The following is a 24,126-nucleotide window of genomic DNA, read 5'->3' as shown; positions in this document are numbered from 1 at the left end:
ACCCATCCCAGGTTTGTTGGTCGGGGGAGGGGGGGGGGGGGGGTCAGGCCGAAAACCTTTTTGACACATTTCCTTTTGTGATTTGTGCATGAAGACTCCCATAACAATTGTCGATCGGACACAGCATTGCACCGGATTACCTGAAAGTCTTGAAGAAAATCGACCAGAAATTCGTTTTACCAATGGATTCCCGGAGCTTTGTTGAATTGAACCCAACCTGGAACACTCAAGGTCCTTACGATATTCATGTTTGCTTGAATTGTAATTTTGAAAATGAAGAAAATGGGTGAGTACCGGCATAAGAGCGGGGGTTTCGGATTACGCCTTTAGGCTTTACGTAACCCAGAGAGCTCCCGCCCGCGCAGCGGGCGGGAGCCCAGAAGCTTACCGTGTATTTTACCATTGTCACCGGACTAGGGTGATTTATGGTCTAAATATTTCTCCAAATGAATTGTGAAAACGGAAAGGATACAATTACCACGATTATATGGATGAAGGTCTAACGAGTGGCAGATTCCTGACATCTGGGCACAGTCTGGAACCTCAAAAAAACGAAAAGTTATCTCCTTCTACCCAGTCTCGATCGGCCATTTTGTTACGATTTTTAACAAAAATGGCCGATCGAGACGGGGTAGAAGGAGAGAACTTTTCGTTTTTTTGAGGTTCCAGACTGTGCCCAGATGTCAGGAATCTGCCACTCGTTAGACCTTCATCCATATAATCGTGGTAATTGTATACTTTCCGTTTTCACAATTTATTCATTTGGAGAAATATTTAGACCATAAATCACCCTAGTCCGGTGACAATGGTAAAATACACGGTAAGCTTCTGGGCTCCCGCCCGCTGCGCGGGCGGGAGCTCTCTGGGTTAGGCTTTACGGTGACCCGGGTTCGATTCCCGAGTGGTGCGCTATACCGGTATACCGGTACCGGTACCTCGACTCTCGACTCGAGCGATGTTCGTGCAGGCTCCACTCCAGCAGTCCAGGCGGCTTCTAGAGAGTAAAAATCATTTACTAACGTAAGGTTACTCTCATAGTATACGAAGCCAGGCAGTCCTCCCCATTCATCTGCGTGTACCGCAAAAAACCCTGAAACTTTCGACCCTGAGATTTCTACTTTCCTTCTATTAAAGATCTAGCTCTAATTTTCATGTAGGCTAAATCAATGGGATAAAACTTCATTTCCGACATTTCTACGCTCTCGTTGAATGTTATTTTTAAAACAAGCGAGCGTCGCGTAACGTTGGGGAAGTACAATAAGAAACAAGATGGCGGCGTAAACATCGGGCAAGTCTCTTCCGTCTTTTCACAATATTTTTTCATTTTTTTGATGAATTCTTGTTTTAAAAATAACAACGAGAGCGTAGAAATGTCGGAAATGAAGTTTTATCCCATTTACATGATTTAGAGCTAGATGTTTTAGAAGGAAAGTAGAAATCTCGGGGGGTGAAAGTTTCAGGGTTTTTTGCGGTACACGCAGATGAATGGGGAGGACTGCCTGGCTTCGTATGAGAGTAACCTTACGTTACTCGTTAGTAAATGATTTTTACTCTCTAGAAGCCGCCTGGCTACGCTACACTACACTACGCTTCACCTACCCGAACATCGAGACAGTGAACCAGTTCAGATATACCGAGTCACAAAGGTGGGATTGAAATCACTCTAGGCGACACCCCAATACTTACCCGTGCTAATAAACTGGGACTCCACTCACGCGCATTTGGGCCGCCCTAGCTTAGAACTAAGCTTTGTTTTACTAAAAAATAAATCTTCTTATGATTCAATAAATGTTACTTAATAAATTAGTACTGTTAAATCGGTACTCACCGGTTCTTTTCTTGAATTTTCTGGCAATTTCCCACGCTTCTGGCTTCAATTCTGCGACTGTTCCTGTCGCGGTAGACAGCTACATATGCAACTTTAGTTATAAATGGAGCGCCCCTTACGAGAGTTGTTAATGCCGCGGAGAAATCGTTAGGCATTTTTGCCTGTGTTCAAGGCGTAGCTGTTCTATTTTTTTTTTATAGGTATGAGATCGAAATCACAGCGAACTCGTATTTACACTCTTCCATAATGATTCCGAAAGAGAGGCGCATCACCCCCACCCACATGGGCGCAAATCCCAGGGGGACATGTCCCCCTCACCCAAAATAGTCGGGGGCACATTATGAAATGCCCCTCTACTATTTTTGGTCTTTTAATTCAAAATCGAAATAAAACATGTATTTTGGAAGAGACGATCTTACTTTTGGGGTGCCCTTTTTTTTTGGGGGGGGGGGGGGCTTGTTTGCTTGTCAAATTTCTTTTGGTCAAGATGACCTTCTTTAAATTGGGGTGATAAACCTTTTTCTTTTTTTTTGCTTGTCAAATTTTCCAGCCCCTAGTCCCTCTACCTTTCGGGAGAGATTTCCGCCCTTGCCTACCCGGACTACTCTTGATATTGTTTGCGAATCTGCACGGGCGTCGGGGGCTGGGGGATGAGGAAAAGTAGTGAGACGAGAAAAAAATAGAAGGGAAAAGAGGACAGAAATAAAGTAAACGAAAGATAAATTAATGGAAAATAAAAGGGAGGAGAAAATAGTGAGAAAAGTGATGGGTAGGTCGAGATTTTATGTGCCCGTGCAAAAAGAAATGAGCAGAGGTTGAGATGTTGTCCGTTTGGGCAAATGTTTGTCTGTTTGTTGGACTGGCGCCTGTTGCAAAAATTATTAAGCTGATTGAATCAGGACTAAATGTTCCAACTGCTTCATGAGGATTTAGCGGTTGTAGGTATAAATCCGTATAAATCGCGCTCTAACGCTCTAAAACTGTGTTCCGGGCTGTGTTCTTAAAAGTTGTCCTTCATATTCATTTTCGCAAAGAATATAAAGTTTTCAATCAATTGTCTATAGTTATCCCGTTTATGATAAAAAAATACTTAGAAATTGGGTTAGGTTAGGGTTAAAAATTATCAGGGCACAAAATATATTTTTTCAGCTCGAGCGTCGAGCTGGCATTATTTGATCTGTGAGATTATGTTTTTAATGACATTCATTCTATTCACAGCAATATATTATTAAACATTGCCGCACGCGCTGCGCGCCGCATGAATTATAGATAGGTCTATACTTATCAGGTGAATGTTTTACCGCTTCACACTGATCATGCTGATACTGTTTTGTAAATTAAAGGGGAATTTTTTTTTTAAATTGGAGTTAATAGAATTTCGAATGCTTGATTTGTGACGCCATAAACAAGCAGTTGCTCTATATTCTATGTAATATAAAATGCCAAAATTTCCCATTTTTAATGGTCCGTAATGACCCACTTTTTTTCTTTTTGGAACGAGTAGGGGTATGAAGTTATCTATTGAAATACTGAATGTACAATAAAAGTCATTATCATGTATTTCTTGACATTTCATTTACTTTTTTTTACCATAATTATATCCTATAGCTGCTCGCATAGGCCTACGCCGTCACAAATAATTTTTTAAAAAATCTCACCTTTAATTTTTTTTTTGGGTGGGGGATGGATTTTCCTCGAACGCATACCAATTTTTCAAATTATTTTTTTCTGCTATTTTCATAATAAACTTTAAATGAATTCACCTTTGCACTACTTAATTTTTTCAAAGACAAATTACATCTAGTCATCATCATCATCACCAACTTCATTCTCATCTTCATCACCACTACCACCATCATCATCATCACCGCCACCATCACCACCACCATCATCTTCACCAAGATAATTTTCATCATCATAATCATTGCCATCATTGTCTTTCTTTTTTTCTTATTTTTTCCCCTACCAGTTCTTTTTTTCCCTTCATATTTTCCTCCTTTTTTTAGAGGGGCACACCACCACGCCCCCTCACTGGATATCCGCCTCTAAATGTATTTGATGTTGTATATAAGTTGGAGGATGCCTCATGAATTGAAATAACAGAGAAAATAAGGAAATGGAAAAAAGTAAGAAGAAAAAGGATGAGGAGAAGAAAAAAAGAAAGCCAAACAAACAAGAAAAAACAATATCAAAATTTCGTAATAAAGTCTTCTACGTCAGTTTAATAATTATGTTTTCAATGAAATGAGAACATAAAAGAATTGAAACAAGTAAAAAGGGCTACATCATAGTTAAAAGAAATAGAGGGAAGCTCCGAGACAATAAAAAAGGGTAAAAAAATAAGAAAAGACTTTGAAACACTCACAACACGAGCATAATAAAAAAATTGGGAATAAGCGAGGACAAGTAGCTGAGGGACCCCCTCTCTCTCTCTAGTTATTTATCTATCAAACTCGCATTTACAAGAACTTCTTACTAATCAAAATGTTGCGAGCAAAAAGCACGAGCTGGCATTTTTTTTAAATATTCAAAACTGATAGAGAGACACCTTTTAAACAATTCATGAAACATAATAATCATTCATTAGCTCAATCGAATCATTCGATTGCGAAAGGATCTGAGAATTTAGTGTTTTTAGGAATTCATTAGAAGCATAAAATTGTATCTCAACATTAAAATAAGACGGGCGCAACGCATGAGCTAAAGCTTTATATACCAATACAAAATTTGGACATTTAAAATATTTTCGTAGTTATGAAAAAGATTGATGATGAAAGCTCGAATCCCGAGGAGGAATATTTTTTATTAATTGACTTTTAAAAAGGCTGTTCTAAGCCCCATTTAATATTTGATTATAAGTCGAATAAAACAGTAAAAGCTGACAAAATAAATTATTTTTTATTCCATCATTATTCTCTTTCTCTTTAACCCTGGTTCCTTTTTTTCTGGGGAGTATTTTGGTTTAAAAAAAGAAAGAAAAAAAGATAATTGCTGGCTTGTGGATGGTAGTGGTAGGGACACCCCCCCCCCCGTAGTTATGCGTTACGCCAATATTGGACCAAATGATCCTACATGTCCGAGGCGAAACTTGTGCAATCAATTAAACGTTATTTAAAAAAAAAATTAAAGCTTGCGCTGTTTAACTTCAATCTCTTTCACCCAAATTTACGATGAATGCTAGCGTTATGAAATATATAACTATCAACGTCTGGCGAAAAGAATAACCAACCGATCACCTGACGAGAACGCGTATCACGTGATCTGCATATCAGCTCCGATCGAGAGTCAGAAGTGAAGAGCAACTGCCAAGAAAATCAAGAAAAGGTCGTCAAAATGTAAGTTTCCCTCAATTTCTTTCATTTTTTGTTGTTGCTAACAATGCATTTACACACTAAAATTTAAATTTCAATAAAAGAAACGAATTATAGCTTCTACTTGTGATATAAATATAGAAATATCCTGTTCTCAAAGATTTCTAACACAAAATACTACTGATGTCGCCTATGAGGTCCATACATGTAATGTTTGGACCTCATTGGTATTAGGAGTGATTGAAATCATGTTTATCGTAAAAATTAAAGAAAAAAAATATAACGAGAAAGATGAATAACTTAATATCTTCTGCCGTATTTCACTCCGTTTCCATCCTCTGGTTATCCTCAAAATTGGTGATTCTGGACCAGTATCGTTTTCCTCACACGTATTAATTATTCACGGCTGATTTCAAAACATTGCATGCGATCGTGATCGGTCGCAGGTCAAACTGATCGCGATCGCATGCGATGTTTTGGAATCAGCCGTGAATAATACATTTTTTCGTAAATATGGATACATGTGATTTCTTTATTTTAATAATGTGACATTTTATGTACAAAAAAACGATCGGAAAATCAGGTTTCCGCCGAATGTTAGATCTAACAATATTATTTCGGTAAATCAGTTCTAGGTATGTATATAATATTATTCAATTTATAGCATAATGTACAAAAAAACGATCAGAAAATCGGGTTTCCGCCGAATGTTAGATCTAACAATCTAACTATTATTTCGGTAAAGCAGTTCTACTTCTAGGTATGTCTATATAATATTATTCAATTAGCATATTGATGATATCATATCCCCGCTTGATCTTTTGTATTATGCCTCCAACGAAGATTCTGCTAGGATCGAAAGCTTAGGCCCCGTTTGACTTTCGAATGTTAGATCTAACGTTACTGCTAATACGTTGTCTGTACGTACGGGCCTCCAAGCTCTTCAGTCTATGTATTGGTGAGTGAGCCAATGCAGTTCAGCGGAACAACCAAAATAGAGAGACTGAAGCTTTTGGTGTATAGCACTTGTTCACTGCAACCATCCTGCCTGTGGGGAATCTACAGGTAGGACTCACCCATGGCTACATCTCTGCCGCCGACTACAGAATAATTGAAGGCACGGCGCATTCAACAAATAACGTTATTTTCCGAAAAATGAATAAGAGGACTTACAGAATGAAGTCCTCCTACGAAACTTACCAAACGATGTGAAGTCAATTCCTCATAATTTGATGAATATCCCTCAAAATGCGTCATTTAAGCGTTTATTTTTCTTCTCGTTGACAAAATACGAAAGTCACCTTTCTAGCTCTCAAATTTTTCGTCTAATGAGCGAAAGAGGGCGCGCGATTTATCTTCATATCAAAGACACTACAAGGGAAAGACTAGACACAAAAATTATCTTACACGTAAATCGATGCAAAGCGTTACGCAAAGTCGGCAAAGTGTTCAATCTTTTTACTGTAAAGACTTTGGTGGAACGTTAATTGACAAACGAACGGTAGCACTTGCGGGGCTTTGTTCAAGGTACGTAGAATTTTCTATATTTTTTGTTTAATTTGTCATCGTTTTGAATATTTTCCAAAAAGTATTATCGTCAGCAAAAATAATAAAAAAGTACGTTTTTTAAGTTATTGCATTTATTGGGGTCTCTATTTTATCAAACAATTATTGGAATTGCGCATACAATGAATCATGAATCTAGTTAAAAAAAAACTACACAGCTTAATTAAGGTTGTGAACTGTGTTAGCGCCACCAACGACCTCCTTTTTATTTCCGTGGAAGAGACGTGAGAAGCCACTTTCCAGGCGGAGGTAAGCGATTTTGCTCTTTTTTGTGTCCTTTTAAATTAAAAAATATGTTAAAAATTGAAAATGGAACGCTTTATACCATAAAAAGCCCTGGTGAGTAGTGGAATGGGTTTCGGCTAACATCATTCACGTTATGAAGCGATGTTAACGACAACTCTAAAATCCACTACAAAAACACGATGGTTGTGCGAGGTTCGTATAGAATATACTAACCTCGCAATTGTGTGAGTGGGTAGGACTATGGTATGCCAATGCTGTACATAGCACATACTTTAAGAAATCATTAAAATATCATTTCCATACAGTTGCAATTTATTTTTCATTAGTAACTTGGGAATAATTTTTGTATTCACCAGAGCGCTCAAAAACTTAAATTTTGGGCATATTTTTGTGTACGCCCTCTATAGGTGGAAAGTAATATGGCAAGAAATTTTTCATTTTTCAGTCTCAATTTTTAATTAAGAAAAAATAATTTAAAGAATCAAATTTACATAAGAGCCAAGTTATATGAGAAATAGCTGTATTGGAAACTGACAGTGTAAAAAAATCAAGCATTTGTCCCATAGAAAAAGAGAAAATAAGCCAAAATTGCCACCCTTATTTTGTCCGTGTACCACCAAATAACCTAAAACTTCTGCCCCCAAGATTTCTACTTTTCTCCTAAAAGATCTAGCCCTAAATCATGTAAATTGGATACAATTTCATTTCGGACATTTCTACGCTATCAATTTCATTTTTAAACTAGAATTCATTAAAAAAAACGATGAAAATATTATGAAAAAACGGGGGAAACTTGATGTTTACGCCGTCATCTTGTTTCTTATTGTTCTTCACCAACGTCACAAATGCATGCGTCCATAACAGTGAGCCTCATTCATTATAAAAAGTGAGTGAAAAGAATATCGCATTTTTGTCGGTGCTCATAGCTGAAAGGTACACAGGGGCTTAGGGTGAATCACTATTGTTTGGTCATAGTGTGCATGGTACATTCCATGATGTTCCCTGGAGGTATTCACTTTTCAATAGATTTAAAATCTAAACAATGAGCCTCATTGATTGGAAGCGCCGTGGTGTAGCGGTTCTGACTCTCGCCTTGTAATCAGAGGGTCGTGTGTTCGAATCCCACCATGGCCTAGCGTCCCTTGGCAAGGCGTCAATCCACAATTTGCCACTCTCCACCCAGGTGTTAAATGGGTACCCGGTAGGATGCGAAAGCCTATGTAGTATGCCTAGCAATTGGGTCTAAGAACTCTTGTTGGAATGCTCCCCAGGGAGTGGAGAAGGTGCATACATTGTATGCGGGCATGCAAGGATCCGATGACCGGGGTAATAATATATCTGTAAAGCGCTTAGAGACGTCGTTCTGATGTGTTAAGCGCTATATAAATGCGGAATATTATTATTATTATTTATAACAGCTGAAAGGTACATGGGAACTTGGGGCGAGTTTGCCCCCCAAGGAATGCGCAAAAGAGCCCACCAATTTTTCCATTCACGTCAATGTTAAAGTTTCACCAAGGTTGCCGCTTTATGCAATCACGTGTGAAAAGAAGCTCCCCCCCCCAAATAAAAAATGTTTACCTGATCTATGAATTGGAATTTCGTACAGAATCTGTCTATTGTTCGGACATAGTGTGTATGGTACATTCCTTGATGTTCCCTGGAGGTATTCACTTTTCAAAAGTTGATGCATGAATCACTTTTATTACTTGGCCTAAGTATACAAAAAAAGGCTTCTCCTTTTTTCCATTTTTTCATGGATATTATAGTGTAGTGGACATCCTCTATTACACTCTCTTTTCATATGTTTATATAACAGTTCTCAAGATGAAACCCGTTCTTCTGGCTCGGTCATCATCCTTTCCAACTCTGACCAATCATCGCCAAAGCCCTGCATGCTTCAAATCAGCTGTAAGCCTGGAGCCGAGTTGCTAGCCATATCTGTAGTGAGCAATGCTCGTCATGCTGAGGTGAATGATAACACGGATGGTTACCTGAGCACTGCAAGAGGCCAGAGGTTGGAGCCGGAAGCCAGAGAAGGCGATGATGATGATGTCATGTATAAGAAGGAGATCAAGTTGGATAGATCTTATAATAGTGTTAAATTAAAGGTTAGTTTTTTTTAGACCAGCTTCATCTGAATCTAATAGATAGAGTAAAATTAAATGAAACACTGAAAATTTTGTCAAACTTGGATAGTAAGCAAATAATCACTGTTGGTGAAGGTGATGGGCAAACTATCACTTACGAGGCAAGCTGGGTGTAGCTATCTTTCTGAAGCGAAGCTGTGGAAAGATTAGCGAGTACATACAGCTTGCCAAGGAAGTGATACTTTGCCTTGTCACCTGAAATCAAGATATTTTCTAGATGTGATGTATAATCATACATTCATTTTTTTCGTGATTATTCAGAGTGCTTTTCTTTGTTTACAAAAGACACCATGCAATTTCCTAGAGAAAAAAAATTGCTATTGATCTGATCATCTTAAACTATATGGAAATCCAATAATGTCATATTTTGAACAAACATGCATTTTATCTGTTGACGTTGCTGGCTTTCCATAGTTGTGGTTGATTGGCAAACTTATTATATTTTTTGACGTATTGCGTGCGGGATGTGTGAAGGATGTATTTTTTCCTCTTGTAACTGCTGGTCTCTTCTTGTGCTTTTATGCCCAAACTTTCCTGTGTGGGACTGAATAACTTGGCCTCCCAAAAAACATATTCCAGCTGTGTGCAAGGTCTTGCATGACTTATTTCATTTCATTTCATTTCATTTATTTCCATATTCAATTAAAAACCAACATAATCATCAATTCACAAACAAGAATATATACATATATATCACATACAGAAAAAACACCTATAAAAAAAGAAAGTGAGAGAAGGCTAATTTACATACATATAAAAAATACATAACAAATTGAAATATGGTGGAAACACCAAAAGCCACGGGGGCTTATCGAGGGTATTCCCATACGATTAAAATACAAATTAAACATATTTTTATGAAGAGATGTCAAAGCCAAGATAGAAAGAGAAAGAGTGAGGAGAAAAGACTGTAAAGGAAATGAAAATGAGATTGCATAGTAAACAGGAGAGATTGACACACTGTAGCATGTTTCTACAAAAATCAATTAATTATCATTTTGCAGTATATAGTATTTATATTTTCTTTTAAATGATGACAAAGTAGGACATAATTGTAGCGCAAGTGGGATACTGTTCCAGCATTTAGTACCCATGAATATAATAGTTGTTCTTGAGAACTTCAATTTCAATAAAGGTAAACGTATATCCCCCTTGGCCCTAGTACTGTATGAATGAATTGCACTATTTTGGGTAAACAAATTGTTGAAAATTGACGGTAATAAACCTTTAAAATAGGAATACATGAATATTGCCAATTGCAATTTATTAAGTTGAAAAATTGTTAAAACATTTAAATTCTTAAAAAGAGGAGAGCTATGGCTGAGTGGTGGAACATTACACATTACCCTTATTGCACGCTTTTGGAGTATATACAGTCTATTTAAGATAGTTATTCCACAATTTCCCCACACAATATTGCAGTATGATAAATGGGGTAATATCATTGTATAAATATAACAATACTAGTACTTTTCTAGGAACAATACATTTTATACAGTTGATCATACCAATAGCCTTAGCTATTTTTGAGGAGATGTCATTTACATGGTTTTTCCAGGTGAGTTTTTCATCAATTGTTACTCCCAGGAATTAAGTTTGTTCTACCTTTCTAATAAAACAATTGCCAATTTGAATTTTTGGTACCGGATTATATGTTATAAAATTTTTGGACTTAAAAACCATAAAAGATGTTTTCTCCAAATTAATTGATAAACGATTCGCTAAAAACCATCCATGAATTTTTTGTAGTTCAGAATTTGCAATGTTAATTGTGTCATTTAAATTTTTACCTGAAATGAATAAATTTGTATCATCTGCAAACATAATAGAATGGAAATGGCTACTCACATAATTAAAATCATTAACAAATAATAAAAACAACAACGGGCCGAGTATCGATCCTTGCGGAACCCCTGTATTCAAAATCATTTCATGAGATGATACATTTCCTGTATATACATATTGTTTCCTATTAAAAAGATAGCTTTCAAACCATGTGTGAATATTTCCTCTTATGCCATAATATTCCATTTTTTTCAATAAGATTGCATGATCAATACAGTCGAACGCCTTCGACAGATCTAAAAATTTTTTAATTAAATGCTTTCTCTGCTCAAAAACACTGGCAAGATGAGTGGTAAATTCTAAAAGTGCAAAACTTGTTGAATGGCCCTGTCTAAAGCCAAACTGTCTTTTATACAAAAGATTATTTTTTTCAATGTAATTTATTAATTTGTTATAAACAACTTTTTCAAATGTTTTAGCAAAAACAGATAAAAGAGATATTGGCCTATAATTTGATATTATTGCTTTTTCACCTTTTTTATAGACCGGAACTATTTTTGCTACCTTCAAGTGATCAGGAAATATTCCCGAGTCTAGTGAGTAATTAAAAATATTGCACAGTGGATGTATAATAAAATAAATAGATTTCTTGAAAACTTCAAATACTAATTTCATCAGATCCAGGACTCTTGTTGATTTTAAAAGATGTAACGACATCAATAACGTCAGAAATACTCACTGGAGACATGAATAATGAATTACTTACTCTATTTTCCATGTAAAATGAAAAATCTATGTCACTTGAAGGCATGTCATTATTAAGTTTTGATCCTATTGTACTAAAATAGCTATTAAACCGGTTTGCAATTTCTTGTGTATCTTCTATTGTTACATTATCATCTTTAATCATTGTACATTGCACCTTGGTGTTACGCTTATTCATAACTTCGTTAATTGTTTGCCATGTTTTTTTCATGTCAACCTTTAAATGATTGAATTTATTTATATAATATTTCCTTTTGCACTTTCTCACTTCAGTGTTAAAAGCATTTCGACACTCCTTGTACTTATTTTTCTTCATAATGATGGGTTTTTAATATACTTTCGGTACAGATTATGTTTCTTCACACACATTTTGCGTAGTTTGCTATTAAACCATGGTTTATTCTGTTTAACTTTACATTTAATTTCTTTGAAAGGGAAGCATTCACTATACAATTCCTTGTATCTATTAAAAAATTGGTTAAATCTGTCATTAACATCAATTAACTCATAAATATATCCCCAATCTTGCTTGCCCAATTCTGTACAGAAGTGTGAAAGTGAATCAGAATTTATATCACGTTTTAGGCAAGGAGAATTGTGTATGTTGCACTCTCGAAATTTTGAAATAAAAAATATTGCACAGTGATCACTAAAATCACAAGTAAGGACTCCCGAGAGACAAACATTGCTATTTACATTGGTAAAAACATTATCAATTAGTGTCGCACTCTCATAAGTAACTCGGGTGGGCTTCGAAATTAAAGGTGTAAACGAGAAAGATGATAATAAATCTAAAAAGGTATCAGATGACACAGAATTACATAATATGTTGATATTAAAATCTCCCAGGAAGTAACATTTTTTCTTTTCAGATAAAACATTTTGTAAAATTTGCTCTAAAATATCAAAGAAAGTTGGAAGTGATTTGTCTGGAGGTCTGTAGAAGACATATATTAGCACATTTTGATCCTTGTTATGCCTGTAATGAACCATTTCAATACAGATGTATTCTAAAGCATCATCTATAATTTCAAGATCAGTACGTCTTATAAATCTTATGTCATTACGAATATAAATACCAACACCACCTCCACGTTTATGAGAACGGTTTTTGGCAAGAAAGGCATAATTATAAATATTTAAAAAAGAACAGTCACCGTCTTTCAGCCAGGTTTCAGTTAAACCTATAACTGAAAATTTATTATTAAAACAGTCAAGATACATACTTAGGGAATTAAAATTTTTCTTAAGGCTCCTACAATTTATATGAATCATGGAGAGATTTTCCTTATTTGAATGTTTACTAGTATTTAATTAATTGGGGGTTATATAGGGGGACTCAAAAGGAAATCTATCTGACATCATCATAGTAAGAGATGGTAAGATAATTATGAATATACTGCTGCAAGTGTTTTCTAAAATTACAATACATTTTGAAGTTCAAGCCACACAGTGTGATATATAGGATAAAAAAAGAAAGGAAAAAAAAAACACACAAAGAAAAGCAAAAAAAAAGCCACAACAAACAAAACAATGTAAATATCATAAAAAAACAACAACAATGTCAAGATAAATAGAACAGTTAATGATCAGTTCGCAAAGAAATATAAATACAATTATCTGGTGAATAAGTATCCTTCCAGGAACAACAAAATGTTGAAGTTTATTCAGTCAGACTTAAAGCTCACTTTGCTTCCAGTTCTTATTTGTTGAGAGATTTTACTTGTTCGATGCTTTGAATGACTGCCCTGAATTACTCGTTTCAGATGCTTACCATCACCATCAGTCTCTGTCAGTACCGCGATGATGCGACCATCTGCACTCCAGGCGTCCATGACGACAGGACTAGCTCTTTTGACGCGATTAAGAAGTTCTTGATTTCTTTGCGTCAAGTCCTCTACCAGAGATTTCTTCATTCCTTTGAGTTTTCTTCGATGAGCTAGTACCTCTTGTCTTTTCCGATATGACTTAAATTTGATGATGATCCCTCTTGGTGCAACTTTTCCTCCTGTCTCCTCCTTCAGCTTCCCTACTCTGTGGCTTCTCTCTATATCATCAAGAGTGAGATCAACCTTCAATACGCCTGTTACTAAGTCCATTACTATTTTGTCAGTGTTTTCACCTTTCCTTTCAGTGCATCCGAATAGCCTCAAACAGTTTCTTCTGGAGTATTGCTCCTGTTTGTTTGTCAAGTTATCAAGTCTTTGTATTTGTGTTTGTTGGATTTCTACCCTTTCTCTCAGCTTTGAGATTTCCTTAGACTTACTCTTATTGGAATTCTGTAAATCAAATATTTCAGCCTTTTGCTTTTCTATTGCGACTTCCATTTCATTCATCCTTTTGTTAACCGATTCTTCAACAAGGCTTGTAAAGCGATCATTTTGTATAATGTCTTTCACAATTTCTTGTATCAATGTTGAGTTAACAATTTGTTCTTTTGCTCGTGCTCTGGTGATTGGCGCTTCATTGTCAGCCATGGTTGCTAAGAAGTGTAACAATGGACTGCTGAATAATTGGTCTCCAGAAGATAGCACTAATGAATAGAATTCGTCTCCTGAAGATAGCACTGGTGAATCGAGTACATTATTTGAAGATAACACCGATGAATAGAATATGTAGACAATGTAGTTGTGACACAAACAAAGAAGCACAGAGTTCACCAGAGTACATACATCTGGACATCTACTAAAGCTGGACAAAATCAGGTAGAAACCACATCAAACTGAGCAAGTGGGACTGAAGCACAAAATATGGACTCCAGAATGGTTGAAAGCCAATTTGTATTTCACTGATAATAGTCAACAGAAGTGGCTTCGAAACAGTAAAACATCCCTGGAAGGTAAAGTCATTCACACACTTCTACATACTAAAGTATGATCCACGAAACATATGATAGAAAAGTGAAATTTAGTCCCTTCTTCTGAGAACGTCAGCACAAATCATCTTACAGACCTGTTCCATCTCATCTCTTACTTACAACCAGCTGTGGGTGGTGAACGTTGATAATTGGTTGCCCAGACAAGAATCTCATTGATCTACATAGCATACAAACTGTACGAATTCTCTTATGACGGTGATTAAATTTGACGAGGCATCTTAAGTTGCGATTTCTTCTTTTTCCTTCCACAGTTTGTATCTCTGGCTGACAAGAACCTTCTCCATCTCCATCACATTAAACTGACATTGACGAGAAGCAACGGTAGCAGGGAGACGCCTCTTCAGGATCGTCATGGCAACATAAACATGGACCATGTCCGTGGTCTCCTGGCATCCCAGCAGCCTATCTCGGATAAGGCAGAGAGCCTAATGAACACAATCGAACAGTACCAGAAGGTTAGCATCAATGTGTATTGTAAAATATGTAGTATACATGTAAATGTCTAATATAATCCAGGGAATAATTTTCCTGGTATTGCATCGTAATTTGCTCCATATTTTTGAAAGACTGCTATGCATAAAATCTTTTGTATAGCATATTTTTATATAGGACTGTACATTACATAGTTGAGAGCCTTTCTCTTATGACCGAAAGTGCTATTCAAATTTGTAAAGCAATATTATTCCCTGTAATCTGATTCATAAAATTTACTCTGGATTTAAAGCTACTGAAATTATTCAATTTGTTTTGCTATCTATGGTAAACTTTTCATAGAAATTCTGTATTTCTTACTTTAGCAAGTCTTTATAAAACGGGACCAGTAATAAACATTAGAAAATTGCGGCACATTTGACTACTCATAGTAGTACGGGATATTTTATACTATGTGAAAAGGCTGTGGGATGGAATCCATCCCACTATAATAGCGTGATATATCCACAAGGCACTAAGATATAGCTGGACACTGTATGATCTCTTTTCTGTAGCATCTTGTATACATTCTTGTGTACTTATATGTTAAAAAAAAATTGAATTGCCTTAGATATGTGATTTTATGTTCATATCCAAAAGAGATTATGATTAATTTTTACTCAAATTAGATTTTAGTCTCTTTGTGATCTTAATAATGTCTTTATGAATTTAGTTTTAATAATGATAAAAATAAGATAAATTCGTAAAAAAGACATGAAATAGTGATATTCTTGTACATATGAAATTAGTTTTATATATGTTATTTTATATTACACTACAAATAGTACTTGCAATAAAGACAAAAATGTTTTGCACTTTATTTGTTTATTTGGAGCAAAAAATATTTTGACTTGTAAAGGTAGCCTTGCAAACTATTTTGTAAAATTTAACTTTTGAATCGGTAGAAAACTTAAGAAGACAACAAGAATGGCGTGTGTGGCGTTTTTTGGTGTAGTTTCATGTTTGACGGCTGAAATCTCAAGGGGGGGGGAGTTGAATCTGTCTGTCAAAAATATAAGGAATTAAATTGTCAAGTTGTCTTTAGGCAATCTCTTTATTTTTCATGTACTGTATGCAGAATCAATCATCAGTAGTTCAAGATCTGCAGGCCGCTGTGGTGGGAGCCGCAGCCAATCAGAAGTCAGCCAGCAGTGATCTAGGCATGATGGGACAGATGGCTAGTCTTCTTTCAGGCTTTTCCCGGAGTGGAGCACAAGGCCAGATGGCAGCAAGTCCTGATGTAATGCTTAAGGTAAGGCAGCTGATGCCACCATCATCACTCATGAAATACATGTATATTGAAGTATAAAATCTCATTTGATATGAGAGAATACACATCATTTTAATGCCTTCACAAGAGGTCACCAGTCCTGAGAATTTTTTATTTTTTAAATATTTTTCTTTGGTAGTAACTTAAGAATCTTTTGATGGATCAACTTTATATTTGGTCCTTATATGGAAATAGGAGAGACAATGAACTGAATAGATTTGTATGTGTCAAGGTTAAAGGTCAAGGATCACACCATGTTTGTATATATATATATATATATGAGAATATATTGTTGTCATTATAACTAGAGAACCACTCAAGGGACCAACACCAAACTTGTTTCATACTGGTACCTTAATCTATGTTGTATCTCCATGGACTGCGTAAATTGATTGGCTGGGGGGCAATTTTCAACCTTGTAAGTTTTGAAGTTAGTCAGATAAAAATAAAGAAAGTTACAGACAAAGATTACAACCTAAATTTTTCAACCCACTTCTTGCTTGAGAAGGGGTTTTACATGTATATTATTTTGATAAGGCTCCCAATCAAAATAAATATAGATGTAAAAGTGGTAAATTTGTTCAGTTAAACATATAAACTTCACACCATAACCATGTTCGGGCACACACTTTCAGATTTATGAATTGGAATTGTGAGATAAACATTAAACAATACTAAAGATAGGATTTCACAGTACTCCTGGGCCTTGTCTTACAAAGCGTTACTATTGATCCGATCAATCTCAACTATATGGAAATCCATCTGTGTCATAATATTTTTTACAGGAAATTTGCACAATGTCTTTTGTATAAAGCAAAGAGAAGCACACTGAATTTTCAAGAAAACGATGGATGTATGAATATACATCATATCCAGAAAATATTTTGAACAAACTTGCATCATAGGTGTTGACGTTGCTGGCCGTCCATAGTTGTGGTCTTGTGGTTGATTGGATCTATCGCAACTCTTTGTAAGATGGGGTCCTGTAATTTTGAAGTTTTCGTGCTTCTCTCTCTGCACCATGACTTTTTTCTCAAAGATACTTTAATGTTTCACTCACGATTATACAGCTTGAACAGGTACCTCTCATTGTAGATCCTCCATTCTCCATCAATTTCACTTAAATCATGTCTTTCAAAGGTCTTATAAATCTTGTCAGTCATAACAAAGATTAAGGTAATTAAAATATGCATGATTCAAAAGGAGTCTGTTATGACATTATTTATTCATAAACAATACATTATGATAGAAGTGGTTGGACGGGAAGGATAACGGTCATGTGGAATGAGTGTTTGTGGGGGGGGGGGGGCGGCAGTGTATGGATGAATGGATTTTGAGAGTGAAGGGGTACAAAGGTCTTGTAAGGAGTGTATGCCAGCCAGAACAATATTGAAAATGCTAACAATTGAGGTGGCTTATGTTTGGATAGTGAGTTGCTTTGTTCATCTTAGGAGACAAAATAACATGCTTTTTCATAAAGTATTACTCTTTATTTTGATCAGCTTAGGCAATTATTTGACACAATTATTGGCTCATTCAGAGAACTAATACATGCAAGTCTTGGGGGGGGGGGGGTGAATTGAGGACTCCTTTTTTTCTTCCACTAATCAAACTTTTGCAAGGACACGAATACAGAAAAAAAAATGGCAAAGGCCAACATTTGCATTTGATGCAGCAAAAGTGTACTAACCATGCACTTAAGGTTTGTAAATTTCGAAAATCTTCTGCAGGAGTTGCTTGGAGTCACTTTTCATTCTTGAGTAGTTTAAAGATCTACTTGTCATGAGGTCATTGTCGGAAGTGACCTGCATAGAGTGATGATGATCTGATCATATTTGGAGGTAGCAAGGTCAAAGGTCACAGAGGTAATCATATACATATACTGTTTCTTGTGACAGCTTTACTAAGGAAAAGTTATACAACCTGTATATTAATTCCTGTAAGAGAAACAATTTAAAGGACTACGTTTTGTTGGGTTTGTTAATCGTTGCTTATACCATAGATGATGTCATCATTTGAAGGTGGTGGAGGGGATTCCCCAGGCAAGGAAAGCATGTATGGAGCCCTGAAGATGATGTGTAGGGGTGTAACTAACATGAGATTACAGGAGGAAGAAGATGCCAACAACAAAGACAAGCAGGACAAAGAAAAATGGTAGGTAAAAAAAAATGTTAAAGGGTCAGATGAAATTTTAAATAATGGGTATCTTGATATTTAAAGTAATTGCACAATACTGTTTCGAGTTATGAATCTTGTGAATCATGTATGTTGTTGTTTAGTCACATTTTTTAAAATAAACAAGTAATTGGCATTATTTTTGTACCTTTGTGTAAAGTCGAACCCCCATTTTCTCAATGTTTGTTTGGATGAATCTACAGACTTCGGCATTATGTATGCTTTATTAGCCCACTGAATCATTTGACTCCTAGACAAAATTTCTAACTGCCTTTAATCATGAATTATTGTGCAACAGAATCGCCTTCAGCGATATTCCAGGTTAATTACGCTACCTGTAATTGGAATGGGCGTAAATCCCATTTTTTTTAAATTACAGATTTTAATGTTTGATTTTAGTGAAGAGAAATTAAACCACTATTGTCTTTTACTTGGACATTCTTTGTTTTATATACCACAGCATAAGAAATACATGAGGACGGGCGATTTTGCCTCTGTTACACCCCAAATCACCCCTAAAATTCCCCCTAAATGCATATTATTCTTTCTAGAGTCGCCCCAAAATCTGTCACAAACGATATTCAATATTATTTAGAAAATCAATCTTATAGTTATAACTATGGCAGAATAATGATATTTACATTCACTACATGGTTGCATGTTGCCCGTAAAAAAATAGCCCTTAAAGTGAATGAAATACCCCAAAAATTCTGAATTCCCCCAATGTGGGAAAAAATAATAGCCCCTAAAAATTAAAATTATTTCCCACCCTAATATTAGATGCTTTTCATACTCATCATTATTTGTAAAATTCTCCCTTTTTTTTCCAGTGACGAAGAAGAGAAGAATGATGAACCTAGTGCATCCCAGACCTCTCTTGGAAACCATCTTGAATCATTCCTGGCCGACATGGAGGCGAAGATGATGTCCAGACTGGACGCCAAACTGGACGCAATACAAACTCACTTTGACCTCAGGTTCAACAAACTAGAGACAATGCTATCTGAGCTCACCGCCCATACGGTGAATAAGGGTGAACCTGATGCCAAGGTGAACGGCATGACAGAGACAAAACCCGCTGCCAAGGAGCAAGATCCAAGGGCCAATTTGTACAAGTACTTGTGAAGTAGAACTATTTAGGCTGATTCTGCCCACCTCAATTTGTAATACATGTAATGATCCAGGTACATGTATCATGTTTGGAAGTTTTTCTCACGATAGAGTACTCTGGAGCATTTCATGAAACATTATGGTCAGGGATTTTCACTCACAATTTTGCTCTGATCCAATCAGATGCAAGGATTTTAGTAGCTTATAACAAATCATCAGGGAAAGTAATTGACTATTTGTCTTGTGAAATGCTCCCCAGTGGTGTGACATTATCCCATTGGCAACCGGTTCTATATAGTTTTTTGTGGAAGAGCCGCGGTGTAGTGGTTCTGACTCTTGCCTTGTAAACAGAGGGTCATGTGTTCGAATCCCACCACGGTGTAGCGTCCTTTGACAAGGCGTTAATCTACACTTTGCCACTCTTGACCCAGGTGCTAAATGGGTAGCCGGTAGGATGCGAAAGTGATTGTATGTTTGAATTTGCCAGCGCCATTATGAGGCTGCGATGAATGCAAGGAATGCTCCCCGCGGGGAGTAGAAATTATGCACTTTTTGTTTTGGATTGAAATGAATCCAAAGACTGGGGTGAAAATATGCTGTAAAGCGCTTTGAACCATTCTGGGAAAAGCGCTCTATAAAAACTAGCTATTAAAGGCCAAGCATTTTCAGATTGCATGGGTAGTAACAAATCTTTTTCAAAATTGTACACAAGCAAATGGGAGGCTGAACATAGAACAATCGTGCTGTCACACACATACCATCCAAAATGTACCATTTCACGGTCATACAGGTGAGCGTTTCATGAAAGGACTTGTCAGACGTTTTATCCGACAAGTCCCATTTTATCCGACAGTTGCCATAGTAACAGTGCTTCTTAGCCAATCAACATCAAGGAAAGATGTCAGATCTGACAACTTGTCGGGACAAAAATGTTGATGAAACACTCCCCTGGTGTAATCTGTGTATTGGCTACATGTGCGCTGCTACAAATATGATGCGCGCTTGAATCACTGCTATCTAGACATGCTGCTCTAGGATTTTAATGTTTTCTTGCAATATTTTTTCATATTTTCATCTAAAATATTAATATTCTTCACAAATTGATGAATGGTAGAACTTGCTGTTAGTAAATAAAAGTGTTTTTCTTTTATTTCTTGAGCAGTTTCTGCTCAGTATACTGCCATACGGCATCATTACTACGGAATTAGCAAAACAGTTGTCACTCGTACCTTTACAAGACTGTATGCTTAGTAATTCCTACCAGGGGCCCGTTTCTAAAAGAGTTACATCTATGGTAACTTTGTGATTATGGCAACTATTCCAAAATATGAGGTAAATCACATTTGAAATAACAAACTGAGTAAATGTGCCCTCGTGTATATCACATGATCATCTGTGTGAAAAAAAAACGATAACTTTGAAGTGCAAGGAACACAAAATCTAAACCATTAACAGGCAGTTTGGTTTTGTGCACATGTGACATTAAATTGTAGCATACAAACTACCATGGTATCAGGGGCCAGCAGCCAATCACTGTCAAGAACTGTTCTTCGCATTAACTACAGACCACAGTCTGGTGTGTTTTTGTACTGTTTGTGCAGGTGTATATGCACAGTGTCTCAATAAATAGGGTCTTCGATACTATTTGCACCTAAAAAGACATCAATGAAAATTTAATGAAAGCTGGATGGTAGTTTCATTCATGGCAGTTACCATTGTTATAGGGTCTTTGTGACCTGCCCCAGGTCCTCATTTATTTCACTTGATCGGATTGCAACATAATGATGGTGAATTTCCTGTGGAAAGACACTTGTTAATCCACACTTAAACTCTGATCACGTTTGCCATACAAATTATAATGTTTTGATGTAAAAAAGAAAGTAAGATGTATGACCTTGTAAACTACACTTTAATATGTCACATTTACACAAAACCAAACTGCCTGTTGATGGTTTAGGGCCCCATCTTACAAAGAGTTACGATTGATCCGATCAACTTAATTCATTTGAAACATAGAAAAGCATACTGAATTGTCAAGAAAACAGTGACTGTATGAATAGACATCATATCTAGAAAATATTTTGAACAAACGTCTATTTTAGATGTTGACGTTGCTGTCTTTCCATAGTTGTGGTTGATTGGATCAATCGTAACTCTTTTTAAGACGGGACCCAGATTTTGCGTTCTTTGAACTTCAAAGTGATCGCATAGAGACCCTGTATTTTGAACTATGGTATGGTTAAGTGTGAGCTGTAGTTCTCAATCAGTACTAAATTATGGAAGGCCAAATCTCCTAATCACACAAAGCGTTTGATTTTATAGAAGAAAAGTCACATGGGGGAGCATGTTTTGAAAGAGTGACAATATCCCTTTTTTTTAACAGTTACCATGGTAACAGTTAGACATATTTTGCTTATCAGCCAATCGAAAACAAGGGAAACTTGTCAGATGATAAGTGTTTATGATATTCTCTCCTGCTTTACATGGGCCCCGTCTTACAAAGAGTTACGATCGATCCGATCAATCACAACTATGGACGGCCAGCAACGTCAACATCTAAAAATGCAAATTTGTTCAAAATATTTTCTAGATATGATGTACATTCATACATTTATCGTTCTCTTGAAGATTCAGTGTGATTCTCTTTGTTTTAAGGAGATTGTGCAAATTCCCTGTAGAAAAAATCATGACACTGATGGATTTCCATAGAGTTACGATTGATTGGATCAATCGTAACTCTTTGTGAGACGGGGCCCTGGTCTGAAAAAGTAAATCATAGACTTCAAGCATAGTTTTACCTATGGAAGGTCAAGTCATGTGCGCTTCTTTGTAATTTCAATGCGAAATGCACCAATAAATTGAACATCAACCAAGGGGCAGATCCAAGATTTTCCAAAGGGGGAAGAGGCTTTTTTGTTTTAAAAAAAAATTCTTCACACCCGAATAATGAATATTTATGTCACAAATTTGACAAGCAACAAAGGGGACTTCACTTGCGTATTTACAACATTTTCCACTAAATGTTTTTTATGGCTCTCTAAGGGGGGGGGGGGGGGCGCCACGGGCTGGATAAGCCCCCCTTGCATCCGCCAGTGCATCAACCATTATAGATTTGTATCTTGGAAAGCTACCCATAGTATTGGTCTGCAGATTTATACCAGAGCTCGAGGCCAGGGACTCTCTTGGTGGTTTCAGACCGCCTCGAAGTTCGTCAGTTCCAGGTATTCTCTGATCGGGAAATTTACCCCGATCAGAAAATACCAGGTATTTTGGTAATGTGAAAGCAAACTACGCGTAATTTCCCCGAAAGAAAATACCCGCTAAATAGTAGGTACTTGGCGAAATTACGAGAACTTTCGCGGGGATTTTTCCAAGGTCGCAGGTATTTTGGCGATGTGAAAGCAAATTATGGGAACTTTTAGCCCAGCGTGTCGTTGGGTGCGGCGCCGTGGGTGGCTGCTGGGCTAGTGATTTTGAATCACGCGCCTTGCCTGCTTATCAGACCATATTGCGCATGCTCATAACTTCAGGAACTTATCCCGAAGGGTATGTTTCAGGGCGGTGTGAATGCAGAAATATTTAATGGGTATTTTTCAGCCTAAAAAAGTTCTTGTAATTTAACGGGGATTCTTGTGATCGAGGCGGTTTGAAACCACCTTATGTCTGGGACTTCCGTCCTCAAGGCCAAGGCCATTGAGGTTAAGGCACTCTTTGAATAACATAGCAAAGGTATTTACAGTGTGCTTAAAATTTAGTGAATCCAACCACAAACTGCACTCCTCATGCTGAGTGTAGACAACAACACTATAATGTTTGGCGAGTCGTGAAAAACAAACTTTATTGAATGTGATATTTACAACTTGATTTCACAATTAAATATCTAAAAGATGGCAGAACTTCAACATTTCACATGTTAAAAATTTTCATTTTCTGGTGGGGTTCACTAAATTTTGTGCACCACTGTAGCTGAGTGGTCACAAATGTTTAAATCAGTTTCATGTTTGCCTTTGGTTAGACTCTGATATTTATGGATTTAAATTGTTGACAAAATTGTATTATTCAATTATGTTAAAATCAGCTGCACTTACTGTGAAAATATGAAATCGGATCTGGAACTTGGTTTCGTAGTAGGGTCCATGGTTTGTTTGACAAAAAACATTATTTATCATGAATAAAAAACTGTCGGACAAAAATGTTGATGAAACACTCCCCTGGTGTAATCTGTGTATTGGATAAATATGCACTGCTACAAATATGATGCAAGCTTGAATCACTGCTATCTAGACATGCTGCTCTAGGATTTTGCTGTTTTCTTGCAATATTTCATATTTTCATCTAAAATATTAATAATCTTCACAGTATCCATATTTTAGGGAACAAATGCATTGTACAACACAAATATCGAATGTTCTTTAATGTGCAATGGTTCAAAATTTTGCTTTTGGTGAAAGAGATACACCCTTTTTCACTTGGAGTGTCTTTCTTTCATCTCCCGTATTATTGCAAAAATGGGAATATTTGTTATTTGTGTTGTTAAACACACCAGATGTTTGTGAAAACAGGGATAATAT

General features: G+C 36.4%; 1 protein-coding gene across 1 annotated transcript; it reads left to right on the top strand.

The window, feature by feature from the left end:
* The first annotated feature begins 105 nt into the window (after window positions 1-105).
* Window positions 106-23,759, top strand: LOC129273602 (uncharacterized). The gene is made up of 6 exons (XM_064107577.1): window positions 106-286; window positions 8,771-9,062; window positions 14,781-14,984; window positions 16,079-16,252; window positions 18,273-18,424; window positions 19,276-23,759. Exons 1-6 carry the CDS (start codon window positions 183-185, stop codon window positions 19,568-19,570), a joined length of 1,221 nt encoding a protein of 406 aa, XP_063963647.1. The 5' UTR covers window positions 106-182; the 3' UTR covers window positions 19,571-23,759.
* The last annotated feature ends 367 nt before the right edge of the window (window positions 23,760-24,126 follow it).

The sequence above is a fragment of the Lytechinus pictus genome, chromosome 12, assembly GCF_037042905.1.
Source record: "Lytechinus pictus isolate F3 Inbred chromosome 12, Lp3.0, whole genome shotgun sequence".
In the NCBI taxonomy this organism is placed as follows: Eukaryota; Metazoa; Echinodermata; class Echinoidea; order Temnopleuroida; family Toxopneustidae; genus Lytechinus; species Lytechinus pictus.
Note: the sequence above shows the minus strand (reverse complement) of the source record. Positions and strands in the feature narration are given on the sequence as shown.

Excerpts from the sequence above, each read along its gene's own strand:
- LOC129273602 (XM_064107577.1), top strand. The coding sequence starts at position 183 with ATGGATTCCCGGAGCTTTGTTGAATTGAACCCAACCTGGAACACTCAA. Across the intron at positions 287-8,770 it reads TTTGAAAATGAAGAAAATGG|TTCTCAAGATGAAACCCGTT; the intron begins GTGAGTACCGGC and ends TTTATATAACAG. Across the intron at positions 9,063-14,780 it reads ATAATAGTGTTAAATTAAAG|TTTGTATCTCTGGCTGACAA; the intron begins GTTAGTTTTTTT and ends TTCCTTCCACAG.